Source organism: Eucyclogobius newberryi, unplaced genomic scaffold, assembly GCF_026437365.1.
Source record: "Eucyclogobius newberryi isolate DKJ021-1_F unplaced genomic scaffold, fEucNew1.0.hap1 SCAF_2, whole genome shotgun sequence".
NCBI lineage: Eukaryota > Metazoa > Chordata > Actinopteri > Gobiiformes > Gobiidae > Eucyclogobius > Eucyclogobius newberryi.
In genome coordinates this window covers 11,488,608-11,505,265 of record NW_027315834.1, presented here as the reverse complement: position 1 = coordinate 11,505,265, position 16,658 = coordinate 11,488,608, and the positions used below count along the sequence as shown (strand labels likewise).

Sequence of the window (16,658 nt, the reverse complement as noted above, 5' to 3'; positions counted from 1 at the left end):
AGATTTGCAATACAATACTTGAGCCTGTTTCAAGCATCTACATTCAAATTGTAATCGTTTTCCAGTGTAAGTTTGAGGAACTGTATTTCGGGTCAATTTACTCTTTCATTTGGTGGTATTCAGATTAATGCTACTGTTAAAAGCAAAGGAAGACATTGTGTGTACTTTATCGCGTAATCAAGGCTTGAAACTGCAAGTGAGAGAAACATTGATTCTCCTGATTATGAATAAATGCAGAACGAAAAGGAAAATAAACAATGTAAAGTAAATCCTATGTCGTCTGATTGGATCATGTGTTGGAATACGTGACAAAATGTATTTTAATGCAGGTATTCCGTTTTCTGTAACTAAATGCATTTTATTTTTCTGGCCCTAAGGCTTTATTAATCAGAATAGCTGGAGTGAAATTGCTAGAGAGAGAAAGGGGAAAGACATTCAGCAAATGGCCGTGGCCGGGACTGGAACCTATAACGTGACTATGGTAACAACACACCCTTAAACCACACATTTTCACGTATTCTTCCTATTTAGTTTGTTTTTTAGTGTTACATTATATTGCATTATATTTAGTGTTACATTATGTTGCAAATTTATTATGTAACTTTAAAGATATTCCTGAATCTCTCAACATGTTTATATATTTTATTTTAACCAACAGTTAAAAAAATAAACATTCCAATTCAAAGTTAATTTGTAAAGTAACCTCATTGACGATTAGTTTAGCATTAGCTTAAAGACGCACCATGTAACTTTTTTGGTTTTATAGTATTGAACTTCATCAATCACCATGGAGACACGCACCAGAATGGTTACGAAGTGTACCTTTAACAAACTAAAAATCAAATGCAAAAATGTAACCATCTACAAACTAATAATACATCTAAGTCACTGAAACATTTATTTAAAGGTGCACTTTGTAACTTTTCTGTTGGGGGAGTCTCCATGGCAATATTACTGCTTTGGTTGGAATGTCCCACAATAAGGCATTCAACTTATACAGCTATTTATTTAATTACAAATATTTTTATAGCCTACTCAAAAACGTACTTACTGTGAGTGCCTCTTCACAGATCTGACCTGTAACTTGACATCACCAGCTTATCTCTATGAAGATACATTTAATGCCGTACTGTGGAGCATTCTCACAAGGCGAAACAGTTCTCTGAATACAAGCAGTTGTGCATCCTCAGGAAAAGTTACATAGTGCACCTTTAAATGACTGCTTGTAACTGTGTTTTTTGCAGTGCAGAGACTTATAGTGACGTGGGGGGCGGAGGGGCGGGGGAAACAGTTGGAGAGAAAAGAGAAAGTGTTTGGCATTTTCCGCGCGTTAAAGCAGCAGTGCGCACAAAGCGTCCCCCTCGTGCCCTCCTCCTCCTCACGCGCGCATGGCACCGGTCAGGGTGCCATTATCGGGGCCTAAATGATGAGTGTTGAGCCGTGAGACCTCGACCCGGCTCATTGTGCGGAGGGGCTCGTGGGGACGTCGTTCACACCGTTTCTAAAGTCAAACTAATGACGCTCTTTACGCACTAACCTCCGCCGCTTGTTGTCTGGCGTTTAAACTGAAGAATAAACCAAGATAATGAGCCACAGTTTAACTCCAGTACATTTAGGCAAAGTGACAAACATTTTGAAAACAATCTTTTCTACTTTATAGTTCATTTAGATTTTGATTTGCTTTGAGTAATATTATTTGAAAGTGTGAAAAAAAAATCATTATAAACTAGTTCATAATTACTTTTCCAGATTTAGTGTCATAGCAGTCATATATATATATATATATATATATATATATATATATATATATATATATATATATATATATATATATATATATATATATATATATATATATAGGAGGGAAGTCAACAGACCTCTATTAATATTATTTTTTCAATGTAATAATAACTAAACTAATGATAATAATAACAATAACAATATTTCGCAGCTGATTTTATATCAGATCTATCATTTCCTTCTGTGTGAATTTATTATTGAATCATTATTAATGTAATAACTAACTTGCAATAGGCATAAACCGTTACAAAATCAGCAATATACCGAGGCTATGGCTTAAAAGTCCGGGTTTGTTTTTGTTCATAACAAACAAATTGTATTGACAGGAAGTCTAACATTTGTCTAGACAAATAACAAGTGTGCAGATGAACAATACGGAGCATGTACTTTGTCAATCAAATGTTCCAAGTGACAAAACAAATGTTGGCTAATGCACATTTGTTTAATCAATAAATAATTGTACATAAATACATTTTGACACTGTAAACAGAGCAGACTGTAAACACAGCGGCTCCAAAATGAGTCCATTAAGTGCCTCATCAGTGACGTAACGACGCGCACGGCGCAATACGTTCATAAACAGCTGGAAGTGCACGAGCCCGGGACAAGGGGGCGGAGGGCGCGCAGTGGGCGTGAGAGTGTGTCCCTCAGCCAATCAGCGCGCGTCACGGGGGACTCACGTGGTCAGGGTGCTATTAAAACCTGCTCCTGACTTTTCCTCAAGTTACATTTTTGAGTTTTATCGTCTCCCTCCCTCCGCAGCAGCAGTGCGCCTCTGTTCCGTTCCCCCCGCGTATCCCGTGACTCTTTAACACACTTTAGCTCCACGACTGCGCCGCTGCGTCTGACACGTCTTCCGGTTTGCACTTGTTCTACTTCTGCACTTCTCCTCCGCTTCCCCTGCTCCGGCTCACTTTCTCTCACTTGTTAGTTTGAAAAGGAGCCATGTTCCAGAGCCGCGCGTGCAGCGCTCTGAGCCCAGCCTCGAGCCCAGTCCCGCTCTGAAGCTGTCCGTGGTGCTGAACATCCCGCTGAAGACTCGGACAGCGCTCAATACGCACTAAGTCTTTTAGAAGTGGACCGAAGAGCACTGCACTCGGACTTACCCCGAGCACACCTCGTGCAGGATAAACTCTGTTTCCGCGGGACCGAGGAGAGACAGGGTGTTTTTTTTTATTTTGAGTTTTGTTTTTTTAACCCCGAAGCCTCTGTGAAGCTGAGGCTCGGAGCCGCAGACAGAACAGGATCCCCGCGTCTGTACGAAAGGAGCGTTATTATTTGCGCCGACCTGCAGGACCGGGAGGGTCCCGGGCAGGACTTGAACACTTCCTCTTCACACTTGACCCAGATGCTGGTCTGAGTCCGGTCCAGATGGAGGCGTCTTCGAACGGGTCTAGTTTCGGCATTGACTCGCTGCTGTCACACCGGGCCGGGAGCCCGCTGAAGGGCGGCAGCGTGGAGGGCAGCTTCAGCCCCAGGTCAGACGCAGAGAGCGGCTGTTCTTCACCTCCTTCACCGCGCCGTGAGTGCGATGAGAGCGCGGCACAGCGAGCGGCGCTGGGCCTTCCGCCGCACCTGCAGCACGCGCAGCTCTCCGCCGGGCCCCAGCAACGCACCGTCACCTCTTCGTTTCTCATTCGGGACATTCTTGCGGACTGTAAGCCCCTGGCGGCATGTGCACCCTACTCCAGTAATGGACAGCCCGCGCAGGAGGCGAGCCGCCTGGCCTCCAAACTCCAGGAGCAGGACTTCATGGACAAGATCCACAGCAACTCGTCCTCGGACAGTGAATACAAAGGTCAGACCACAGTCTTTATGTCAAATATATTGGATTATTTTATGTGGCCTAATATTATACAGTAATACATTAATTCACAATGAATTTTATAATGTGCATGATGTGCCACACAAACAAATACAATCTCCAGAGTGTTCATTTTATCGGATTTGCGGTGGAGTATTTTTTAGGTGATTTATCCCAGCGCGTGGCCTGGTGTGGAATAGTGAGCTTCAAGGATTTGAAAATAACATATTATTACGTTCAGGGCTTGAACTGATAAAATATTATCTTTGAAATTATAGAAATTCCATAGTTTTAGTAAATTCATTATAAAGTGAAGGGAATTGAGCAGGCCTTTGTGCACTAAAATCTGTGCCGTGATAAAACTCCTTCTGCCCACGGTCATGTCGTGCTCGTGGATTCTACTCTATAAGACCAACGAGGGGATTCCGTTGGGTTTAATTTTGAACTGTGCCAGCATAGTTTACAAAAACGTAACTTATTCTTATATTTTCTTCGGTTACAAGCCTAAAATGTCAAACTAGAGAATTAGAAAAAGTGCAAAAATGCACATCATGTAGTTGTGTATTTATTGGTACCAATCTTTTGTTTTGCAGTTTGCCTTTAGGGTAAACCCGAAACAAACATAATAATCTGACGTTTTACGCGAGGACACCATGAGCCAGCTTTGAGCAAAAATCTAAAACACACCAAACCGTAACAAGGCTCCTCCGCTGCGGCTCGGGGCGCGTTCCTGCCCCGCTCGGAGGCACCTTCCTCGGTGTGGGTTTGAGGAGGAGGAGGAGGTGTTTGGGGGAGATGACAGGGTCGCCTCCAGATAAACGCCATCAGGGCTCGTTGCGCTTCCACTCGTGTCAGTGGTAACAGACATGTCAGTGCTGACAGTTTAATGAGGCGAGCGGGGCCGGGCTGGTCCGGGCACCAAGACTCAAGACCCGGGACGCACCGCTCCACGAGGGCCACGTACAGGAACAGAGCTATAATTATGACAAACACTATTGGAGCTCCCATGTGGCTTCAGTCATCGATTTTTTTTTTCTTAAAGTATTTTAGAGACACAAACATTCCACCCACACACACATTAAAATCACTAACGAAATACAACACACCAAAATAAAACATAAACACATTTTGAAGTGAATAGATTGTATGCCAATAAAATAGTGTAATTTCATACATTATTTTCAACCCATTACGCACGAAATTCAAACTATATTCTTCATTTGATTCATGGAAACCTTTCACGCAATTTCGCTTTTCAAATATGTGCAATACATTTCCATTTCTTTTCCTTTGTTTAATGATTCACCAGGTGACACTATCAATATTGTAATCATAAATAATTGATTAGCCTCCGTGTGATGCATGTGATTTGGGACATCTGTTAAAATGGGCCACGTCTGGTTTTACGCACTGAATACGTGAAGGTCATTACAATGGATGCGTGGAGGGCTCGTTTGCAGGTGTTTTGATTTTTTTGAAGCAGCATTATTTTGTACATTTTGATATGACTCAACAAAGACACACAATAGATGATTTTGCCGTTCTATCTTTGCACAACGGCTTTCAAAATGGACTGCGTAAAATGAGGTGAAGCGCATGGTTTTACGCATTGTTTCAGGGTAATGTTTGTAATCTTAGAGTTGATTTAGAATGTGGTGTTTTTTATTACGGTTTTTCACTTCATCATATATCAAGAACACATCTATGTAGGCCTATTTTTGTGCGATTTGAAAGCTTGAAACACACATACACATCGGCTTCTCAGCTTGAGCGTCTCTTGTTCTGCTGGAGGCTTTTCTTGATATGATTTTGATCAGATTTTCAGTGATTCGGGGTTAACAGGTAACAATCACGACACCATTTTGAATCCTTTTTATAGCTATATAATATAAAGCTAAGAAAACACAGTCACGCTGCTTAAAATCACGTATGATTCTGAACAGCCATATTTGCGACCTTATTGTCATCAAGTTCAGTTGTATTTTTTATCATTTTTCCTTGCATGTGATTCAAATACAAAATATAAAATAATTTTCCTCATAGAGTAATTTGGACTTGGAGCAAAACTGCAAATTTGACAAAAAATACAATCGTCATGTAATTTTATATTTAAGCCAAAACACGCGACAAATTTGAAAGAAATTTATTCTGAAAAATATGACACAGAAAATATACACAGACTTAGAAAAAAAATACATTTATTATAGATATTATCATTGTATATTTTTTTGTTCACACGTTTTTCAATATTTGCTTATAAAATGGTCGGTGACATTATTTCACGCACTGGACCACCAAACACGATGGAAAACCAAAGACACCTATGCAATTTTTTTTTAAACAGTATCATCTTGTCATCTCGTGTCTTTTGTCATGACATTCATGGTCACTCATTGCTTCAAACCCTCCTCCCGTGAATGAGCCTCCATTTTCGGACACTACGGCTTTGATTCGCGGTCCCCCCTCCTCCCCCCTCCTCCCCCCCTTTCCTCTTCCCGCTCCTCGGTGTAATATTCCCCGGGATTTGATGTAATTTGTCCGCGGTGCTAATCAGATTTGTACGGTGTGCTCTTGATTCCTCGTTTCCTCGCCGGTCTGTGAAGTTTCCCGCGGCTGGTGCAGGCTCCGGGTTGCTTCCCTTGTGGCTCAATTAGGCGGATTATTGCGCTCCTCAGTCGCGTCGCACTTCACTGGCGCGTCGCTCACTCCTCCTCGGCCCTTTCTTCTCCCCCTCTTGTGTTCGGCCTGATGTGACTCCCAGAACAAAGAGACCGGGAGCGGATCACATTGGAGGAATATTGGCTTTTCATAAAGACTTAAAGTGAATCAAATAGCCGCGCACAAAACCGGGCTGGGGGCGCTTTGCGGACCGAACTAGTCAGGCTCACTCAGCGTCAAATGCAGACAATGCGCACTTTGATGCTTGTACATATATGATATTATACTTTTTTTTTGTTTTTTTTTATGTTTGCTAATGTTTGAAATGTGGTCTTTGTACTAGACACGCAGTCTTGTACCACTAATTCATTGGACGCAATATCGTAACACATATACATACATCATATACATTTTACGCACTTTTATGTAAAAGAAAAAAATATGAATTACAAATAAATAGTAATTTTCACGTCATTTGAAAACACTTTCATCTAAACCATGTTAAAACATTTTGAAAAAACACACATTTTCCTCATTTTGTGCAAAAATCTATAAATAAATAAATATACGTTTTACGCAGAAATTACGAGTTCAAGCACGTCCACGACTCTTTTATTGTGTCGACAGTGATGGATTCATTTTTTATTATTTTATTGGAAAAACTCGACTGAGCTGTGGTGATTGCGCGCGCCAAACCACACCAAAAGTGCACGATTGACAAACACTGCGCCTGCACCATTTTTGAAGCGTCTTTCATTTAAAAAATAGGAAAAAAAGGCCACTTCATTGTGATCACGCGCGGGCGAGTCACGTGGTTTTGGGGCGCGATTGAAATTTTGGACAGTTTTACGCATTAGGTCCTAAGCCAAAACAACGGGTGTCTCCTAATGGGAGCTCAGATGGCCTAGTTTGGACCAATCAAAGTGAAGCAACACCAAGGACGAATTTAGACAACATCAACAAAAAAGGGAGAAACTGCAAACTATTCTTAAATTTCAAGTCGGATTGGCCATCACAATACCTATAACTCATAAAAGAGCTGTTTAAACCTGTCAGAAAATAAGTGTTTAAGTTCTTTTAGTTGAAATATAGACACAATTACAGCAACCAGTCAACTTTAAAGAGGCCACTTCGAGCTGCACGTTGTAATACACCGCATTATTGAAGGTTTTGGAGCTATTGTCAAGAGGTTATCGGCTCGGTCCCCGGGATATGAGGATTAAACAAACATTTAATTCACCTGTTAGTCCTAAATCAAATAAAAATCCACCCAGCTTTGCTCCGTGACGCACACAATAAAGGTATAACTTACTCTTTTTGGTTTTAGGCACTGACGGAACTCAACCAGAACCAGAACCAGGAGTCTGAACTGTTGAGTCAGACCAACCAAATACCACTTTTTTTTCCCTTTTCTTGACGTGCTTGAACAAAACCCTTTGGTGAAACACGATCTAAAACATCCCAGAGGTTAAATATCGCTGTCAATGTCCGCCCTGAACAGCACCTTTGACGCACTGCCTTTTCCCTGACGCACGGAGCAGAAACAAACACACTTCAAACGCATTTTTAAATAATTATTCCAGACTCATGCCCCAATTTAAACCTGTTTTCTTCCACTTTTGCCTGTGGTAAAGCAGTGGATTTTCTGTCGGGACTTGTCACAACGAGCAGAACGCGGGCGGAGAGGTTTTTTGTTTCTCTTAATTATGAATGGAGCCAACAGATGAGAGCAAACGGGACGCTTATTTATGTCAAGTGATATATGCTGTTATTTCTTTTACTCAACAGGCCTCATGGCGCAGTCTGCATTTTCTCAAAGCTTCCAGAATAAGATGTGCTAAAAATGTCAGACGAAGGGCAAAGGCCGGGAAATGCGCAAAAACCATTTGACGCACAATAATCCATTCAAACTCGGTTAAACTAACGATGAAGCAACACAAATCATTCACAATTTTACTTCTGTCGTTGAAGAACGTTGTAAACATCGATATATTTCACTGTATTTTGACACATTTTTGTTTTTTATCACCTGTGGACGCAGCTATTCTTTTCGTTTCTTCGTTTCTCAGTTGCCGTGGAGTGACCCGCGCGTCCTGACGTACACGGGGCCCAGAAAAAGAAGGCGTTTAATTGTGTCACGTGGTCAACAAGCGCGCGCACGGGGTGATAGATGATAAACGGTGCGCTCCAAGGCCCAAAAGCGTGTGTGTGGATGTAGATATAAGAGAAGACCACGAGATTATACATGTTTAAGTGCGTGTTTATTATTCTCAGATCATCACTTTTCAATAGCTGGAAGCAAAAACGCATTTAACACAGTTTGAAGGCTTTAGAAATGCTTTTTTGCTGCGCAGTTGACTCGCCTTCACGCACTCGCTGCCCTTGACTCGCCCTTTTCTCGCGTCCGTCGCTGAAAAACATAACATGGATGTACGTTTTTTTATGTATTTTTCTTTAAATTAGAATTATTATCATTTTACAGGCTATATATCATGGTGGTTCTTTGCGTTCTGGGAAAGCTCCATTCGCCTTTACGCACTCTTGAACCAGCTTCTGCTCTGAAACCCAAGACTACACCGTGAATGTAAAGTTTTGGTATCATATTATAGCTTCCGATTTTAGATCTCAGTTTGATCCCAGTTAAATTCTGATATAGACTCGATTTGGTGCTGTTTTAGTCCCGGTTTAGCTCTGGCCCGGTCCATGTGCAAGTGTGGACGCACCTCATGGAGACAATAGGCTTTAGGTGTTCCGCGCCAGCTCCATTCGCCTTTACGCACTGCTGGCTGCCTTTGAACCACACTTTTATCTCACCTTTGCCTCTGAAACACACGACTGTACCGCGGATGTAATGTCTTTGTATCATATTCTACTATCAGCGTTACCATTTAAAAAGCTTGATGTCGCTTTTACACTTTAATCAGTTTTACCTCACCTTTATCTCTGAAACACAAGGCTGTACCGCGAATGTGTAGTATGTTATTGTAATATCATCATTTTAGAGGTTAGTGGCATTGGTGTTTGACGTTGTGGGCACCCTCCTGTCGCCTTTACGCACACGCTGCCGCTCTTGTGCCACACTTTCATCTCATTCCCCTCTCGTTTGTGTGCGCAGTGAAAGAGGAGGGCGACCGGGAGATCTCCAGCAGCAGAGAAAGTCCGCAGGTCCGGCTCAAGAAGCCCCGCAAGGCCCGGACCGCCTTCACGGACCACCAGCTGGCGCAGCTCGAGCGCAGCTTCGAGCGGCAGAAGTACCTGAGCGTGCAGGACCGCATGGAGCTGGCCGCCTCCCTCAACCTGACCGACACGCAGGTCAAGACGTGGTACCAGAACCGCAGGTGAGCCACGGGGCGCATGCGCAGAGGCCAAGGGGAGAGGGGGGGAGGGAGGGGAGGGGGGCAAAAAGGAAATGTCCGCTTCAATTCGGAATATTGAGGTTGATTTGAACTGTTTTTACTCGATTTGTTTAGCTGGAATAGAACATTTGGTAACGTTTTAATGCGAGACACTGCAGAGAAGTGGGGGGAAGATATCCATCTGAAAGTCTTTTCCAAATGTAGATATTCCACTTTTTTTATGTAAATCTGAAAAAACACATCTCATGTTGTTGACGTATTAGAAACAAACATACAGAGGGGTTTTGGATGGATCATTTTTATTTGAGCAATCTAGTTTTTGGATTTAGAGTTTGATCCTTCAGAGTCCACGATTGTGAAGTTTGGTGTGTGTAGGAGCCACTTTAGGAGCTGATCTTCATGTCTCTGTGGGAGGAAATGTACTTTGAGAAAATGGCCTTTAAAAGTGAGTGAATCAAATTAAATAATAAAACACTTTTAGGTGCAGAATAGACAATGTTGCTGTTTCCATTTGAAGGTTTAATATTTTGAGAGTAAATTGAAAATAAAAAAATTGAGAAAAAGAAAAAGAGTGTAGTGTCTGGACTATAAACTATTTATAAGGCATTAATAAGCACTATATTCTTTGTTTAAAGCACTTAAGAATTACTAGCATTTGTAGATAGCTTATAACACCTTGAACATGTTAATAAGCCATTATAGAAAACGTGTGCATGTTAATAAATTATGTCTGTAGAGCATTAATAAACTGCTTATTACACTGTTTTCAATAAACAAGTGTTGCTTATAAATTCCCTGTGCAACAAATAACACGTGCTTATTTATGCATTATAAATAGTTTACTTAGGAACCTTATTTTACATAATTTTGTTCATTATTTTCATCTATTTATTTGTTTTCATGCAATGTTGACCTGCAGTGGAGAATAATTTATTCGAATTTGCCAAAGATTTCAAATGGAAAAACATCTCCATTTTGAAAATTGTCAATGTAATGTAAATTTGTTTTGTATCTATCTTCTACAGATTTCATCAATACAAATAATGTTGGTTTTATAAGGAAAGATGGAATATTTTGATTGCAGTAAAATGCATTTGTATTTTGAAAACATACATTTCAGAGTAAACTGTGAGGTCCAGATGAACATTTTTATTCACGTTAAGAGTGATTTGTTTTTAAACCAATTGGAAATCTTGTAAAATCTTATTTAAAAAAAAAAAAAAAAATGAATACTTTGAACTGAAGTCAGAAAAGGCCTCAATTTTTTTGCAAAGAGCAGGAAAGACACAAATCTTTGCATTTCAGCTTCTTGAGGAGAAAAAATAAAATAAATAATGAACAAACAAACAAACAAACAAACAAACAGACACACACACATAGAAAAACTTAAAACTAACAAAAATGAAATTACCTAAAAAGAAAATACACCTTAAGAGATGGAATGAGCCTCTGTGATTTATTAGTTTACTCTTTTTTTTAATTTCCCTTTTTGAATTGAATTAAATGTCTAAGATATATTGTGGTATATCTGCCATGGTTTTGCTACAATTGCCACACATTTTTGGTGCAACGTTGCTTTGTTTATAAGAGGCCTGCAGATACATTTCAACTATGCCAATTTATGCTATTATGATCCACTTAAAAACAGTTTAAAAATCAGAAAAGACAAAATTTTGAGATCTTATTTAATTCAAATTAAAATAGCAACAAATCCATAAATAGCTGCAAAAATCCTAATCCACATTTGAACCTTCCCAGCGCAGGCCTCGAGAGGAAAAGACTGTGTCAAAACCCGTTATGGTTGTGACTGACAGCTGACACAAGAACATATTTGAACAATTAACAAAAACGTGCAAAGCAGTTCTCGAAAAATCCAGAATTTTGGCGAAACTGTGAATGCGTCGTGACCAATTGTGATGAGTGACAGCTGACAGGCGACAGGTCTGTCACGGAGTCGCCGCTTCTGACTGCGGTTTGGGTTCAGAAAACGATCAGCAACAGTCATAATATTTAACAATTTGCATTTCAATTAGCATTTTCTAATAATAATTAAAAAAAAAAACATTGTTACATTTAATTGTGAAGGATAAATTCAGAGAAGTTTGAATCAGGTTAGAGGTCAGAATTCTTTTTCACACTGTTTTGTTTCTGAAAATACACTGAATATTCGATGCAGGAATTTAGTTATTGGATCATTTTTTAAACCATTAAGAGAAATGACAATAATTTATCAAGAACCGAGAATCAAAATGGTGAAATTTTAATTAGATTTGTCAGTTTGCAGAGAGCTTCAATCACCTTTTGTTCTGAAATGGTTTGAAAAGTTGTGAAAAAATAACAAATTTGAAAGTTTAGTACAATCTCAGTACCACTTTGCGATAAATATTTGCCGTACTGTTTTGGTACACACAACTTCTGATATTTATTGAAATAATTGATTTCCTGAATAAATAAATGACTAAAATAGTAAATGTACAATAAAGCCTCAAATGAATACAGTGGTTAGTATGGGAAGGGCATCTGGGCTAATGATGGAAACATTTCAAACACTTTCGTACAATAATGTTGAAAGTGTGTTAATATGATGTAATATTTAACATTATTACTGTTAGTCTTAAATTTCTGTAGAATTTCCCACATATTTTTAGTTTTTTTTCATTTAATTTCAGTTTTTTTTATTAATTCATTTTTCCATCCACAACTTCTCCCATTGTCTTTTCTCTTCCCTGTGAAGACAAATATGTCAAAAACGCACAACTGTTTCTCTTGTAACTCTATTTGACAGCTTTATTACTGGAAACATGTCACTCACACTTTATATTTTCAAAGCTGTGTCGCGTTTTCGCTGTCCATTTATTCCATCCGCGCATTACATTTTACTCAAACGTTTTATGAATAGTTTCAAAAATAGTAACGACTAAAACATAATGACGTCCGAGGCGTTCAAACTCTGACAGGTGACGAGTTCATTGGAGATTAAAAACTTCAATTTGATAAAGAAAAGCTCCGCTGTGAGTTAAATAGTTGAAATTTTTGTGTGTTTTGAACAGTTCAGTGACAAATCGGTGGGTTGTTGGTTCAATCCTGGTTTCATTTTGGAACATTCTGCCATTCAGTCCTTGGGCAAGAAGACACTTTATCCAATTAGCAAACTCGTTTTTCTTTCTAGTGGCAAAATAGAAAATAAATAAAACTGGGGAAAGGTTCAAATCCCGCAAATATCTTAGTCCAGTCTCGGTTAGAAGAAGAAAGAGATTGGTTCAATTCCTGAGCTACTTCAGTTTCGTTACAGGCAGTTTTAGACAGGACGGGGTTCGATTCTCGCTCCAACCTGGAAGTGTCCTCGGGCAAGACACTTTAGCCATGCCTATGCTCTTGTCACTTTGTGGGAACTTGGAATCACAAATTACGCAAAGAAAGAAAGGAACAAATTAAAAGAGAAAAAAAACACTAGAAATGGGAGAGTAGTTCAATAAATAAACAAATGAACAAATAAATATATAAATAAATAAACACAAACAAATAAATAACTAAATTAATACCTAAATAGACAAATGAACACATGAACAAATACATAAATTAACGTGTAAATAAATAAATAGATAAGTAAATAGCACTGGAGAGTAGTGTAAAATAAACATATTTTTATTAATCTTTTCTTTTTTAAAGATTTTTGAGACAGACATATATTAGTGATGAAATTAAAAAAAAAACACAACATTTATTGGACTTAATTTGTAAATTAACCTACATGGCACACTTTGGACAAACTTTGTTCATTCGTTTGTTCACTCTCTGTGCCATGTTCCGTGTTTTTATGTATTTTGTTCAAAACTTGAAAGAAAAAAAGAGATTTTTAGGCCCGAAAGCACAGGTATTGCACAAATTTAGGGGGAAAGAGAGTGTAGAGACATTCGGCACACAGTCGCAGCACTCAATCTTAATTTTACTATCATGAAAACATCACAGGAGCAGTTCTGAGTTGCAAAATTGGACCTTGACTTGCTAAATCTGTAAACATAAAAACACAAAATAACATACTTTTTCCTACATTTTCCACTCTCGTTCGTGCGTCGCTTCGCCGTCTCCGGTTGCCATCTCCGGTGGCACTTTGGTGTGTCTACTGCTCAGGCTCGGGCTAAATGACACAAATAAATATAAAAACAACACTTTGCCTTATGAATACTGCATGGTTGCATGTGTGCGCATCAATAATTCACCGCCTGCTCAATTATCCGGGACGAGTTATGTGCACCTGCCGAGTCCAGGGCCGACGAGGCAGGACCGGGGGACTTGACTGGTTTTGGAAGGGGCCCCAGTCCTGGTTTAGAGTTATGGGTGTGAACGGGCTCCTGGTCGTGTTGGAAAGTTGTTTGGTCCAAAATGAAAGATTAAAGTACAAAAATGTGACTCAAAGTGACATTATCTGGCCTTCTCAAACTGTTACCTTCTTTTGCTGTTTTGCATCAATAATTTATTACGTTTTTTTTGTCTCCTTTGTGTTCGTCCTCATGTAGAACTCCTATTTTATTTATAATCTATGGTTTATGCTCTTGTGTTGGTTAAGAAGCGACTTCCAGCTCAGCCAGTTCATGGAGTTTGAGTGACACGTCCTGTTTTGAGCAATAATTTGAGCACTTTTGCCAATTGAATACGTTACATTTACTGAGGTGAATATTCAGTCACATTTACCTCACAGTGACTAAATGTGTCGTTTTCAGATGCCGTGCTTTTACAGTTTTAACTTGAGAATTAGATTTGAGAACAGAGTGAAAGTGCTGGTTCCTCGTCCCACTGCGAGTTAGTGACGAAAGCTTTATTTAAATGATTTGTACATTCGATTTAGTCTTTCTCATTTTTACGTCTAATGCGTTATCCCGTGAACAGTTGAAGCCTGAAGTTTCATTTCTTGTACCACTTTGTAATTCTACTAACTGCAACAGTGCCTGTGTTTTTAAATAAAAGTAAGCGTAAAAAGAGTAAAATAATGGATGTAAAGTTTACCTGTGATTCAGATTAGGCTGGAAAGGGACTGAAATGTGCCATGCTTTACTTTAGGTTCAAAATATTCTGCTTTATTTTGTTTATTTGTTCTTTTATTTTTTTTATTTTACATTTCTGTATTTGTTTCTTCGCCTAACCATGTTTTTGTCAGAGGGCTGGGTCACATAAAAACCCTAAAAATAAACCCCAATGAGAACCTATCAAAAGACTTATAGTACAGCCTCATTAAAAGGCTTAGTAACTACTTAAAGTTACCTGATTTTCACACCTCAAAACCGGAATTAGGTTTTTTAATCCATGATATTCGCCCTTAGCTCGTTGGCCCGTGATTCATATTCACATACATCGTTTTTTTTGTGTTACAGCTTTAAAACGGCATTTCTCAGACAGTGAAGTGAAACGGGGTGGACCGCCCAAGCACAGCCAATCAGCTCTTATCACCGCGTTGACAAAACATAAAATACTTTATTATCAGATACAGACAGGGCACAGTGGTCTCATTTTTGTCAAAAGTGCTGCTGGAGACTCTTTGGGGGAAAGCTCAAAATCGACTAATTGACAAAAAAGAAAGTTGTGTATCGCTGCTTTAATGAAGAGATTAGGGTTAGGAGTTTAGTTATTAAGTAGCCTGAATAATTCTTGATAAACCATTTCTTATTTTTTTGTCTCATCCTTTATATTGGTGTGAAAAATAAATAGAAATCCGCCATTTTTACTCTAAATTGCAAAATGTACAGAGAGATACATGAGCAAATACAACATGTAAAAAAGTACATACAAAACATACGGGAAATGAAAAAAAAAAATCACTCACAGACTCAACCTGGAAACGGACAAATTTAAAAGAATCTGTACTAAATGGGACAATTAACTCAAGTGCCTTAATCTTTCTTTTCATGGGATGCCCTTATTTAAAAAAAAATAAAAAATCTTCTTTTCCCTCTTTTTCTTTGCCTTGCGTTTTCTTTTTCATCTTTTCTTTCAGTTTGAAAAAAAATGAATAAAACGTGCTAAAATAATACGTTTTAATGAGCACTGAGTGTTATTGGTTTAACATATAATCCCACTATCGATAAAGCCTTACAGACTAAAATGTTTGCTCACTCTTCTTCTTCCTCTTTGTGTTGCAGGACGAAGTGGAAGCGTCAGACGGCGGTGGGCCTGGAGCTTCTGGCTGAGGCGGGGAACTACTCGGCCCTGCAGCGCATGTTCCCGTCCCCGTACTTCTACCCGCAGAGCCTGGTCTCTAACCTGGACCCCAGCGCCGCCCTCTACCTGTACCGGGGCCCTTCTGCCGCGCCCCCTCCGGCCCTGCAGCGCCCCCTAGTGCCCCGGATCCTGCTCCACGGCCTGCAGGGCGGTGTTGAGCCCCCGCCGCTGCCGCCCATGTCCGGGGTCCTAGCCCGACCCCCGCAGCGGTGAAGACACAAACGTACACGGGACTCACGTTCGCCGCTGAGCAAAGACTGGGAAGACGAAAAACAGGCCGGACTTCTTGTCGTGAGGTCGAAGCCGGACGGAACTGTCGACGTGACGACGGAGGCTTTTGTAATAGCTTTATTTATAAGTTATCTATTTATAAATGTGAAGATCTAAGTTATGTATTTATTTGGTCCAGTATTTTCGGGTGTTTCCTTTTTGAGCTGCAGATCTCCCTGTTGGCGTTGTTACTATTATGATTATGGTTATTACGGTTATTAATATTGGTAGTGGCCAGCAGAAGTCTTAACGTAGCATTTTGAACACAACCTCGTCTCACACATTCATCTGGACGTTTCTGCAGAAGTGAAAATGGTTCTGGAATGTGATCAATCTGGAGCTGAATGAAGAATACTTTGGCACTTTTTGAATCATCGTTCATATTGACAAACTTTTGCTCCAGAACAATAAGATCCTTGAACCGTTGAAGCTAAAGCTGACATGACGGGCCCCCACACAGCAGTTCGAAGGGCCCCACTAGAAACCTGCCCTCCGTTATTAAAGTATCCATGGGTTTCAGGCAATTGATTCCATCCTGATTCGAAGGATTTTCCCCA

At 39.7% G+C, this 16,658-nt stretch overlaps 1 protein-coding gene across 1 annotated transcript; it reads left to right on the top strand.

The window, feature by feature from the left end:
• The first annotated feature begins 2,534 nt into the window (after positions 1-2,534).
• Positions 2,535-16,443, top strand: barhl1b (BarH-like homeobox 1b). Its single transcript, XM_072454598.1, has 3 exons — positions 2,535-3,598; positions 9,378-9,600; positions 15,753-16,443. The coding sequence occupies exons 1-3, from the start codon at positions 3,172-3,174 to the stop codon at positions 16,042-16,044; spliced, it is 942 nt and encodes a 313-aa protein (XP_072310699.1). The 5' UTR covers positions 2,535-3,171; the 3' UTR covers positions 16,045-16,443.
• Positions 16,444-16,658: the final 215 nt, after the last annotated feature.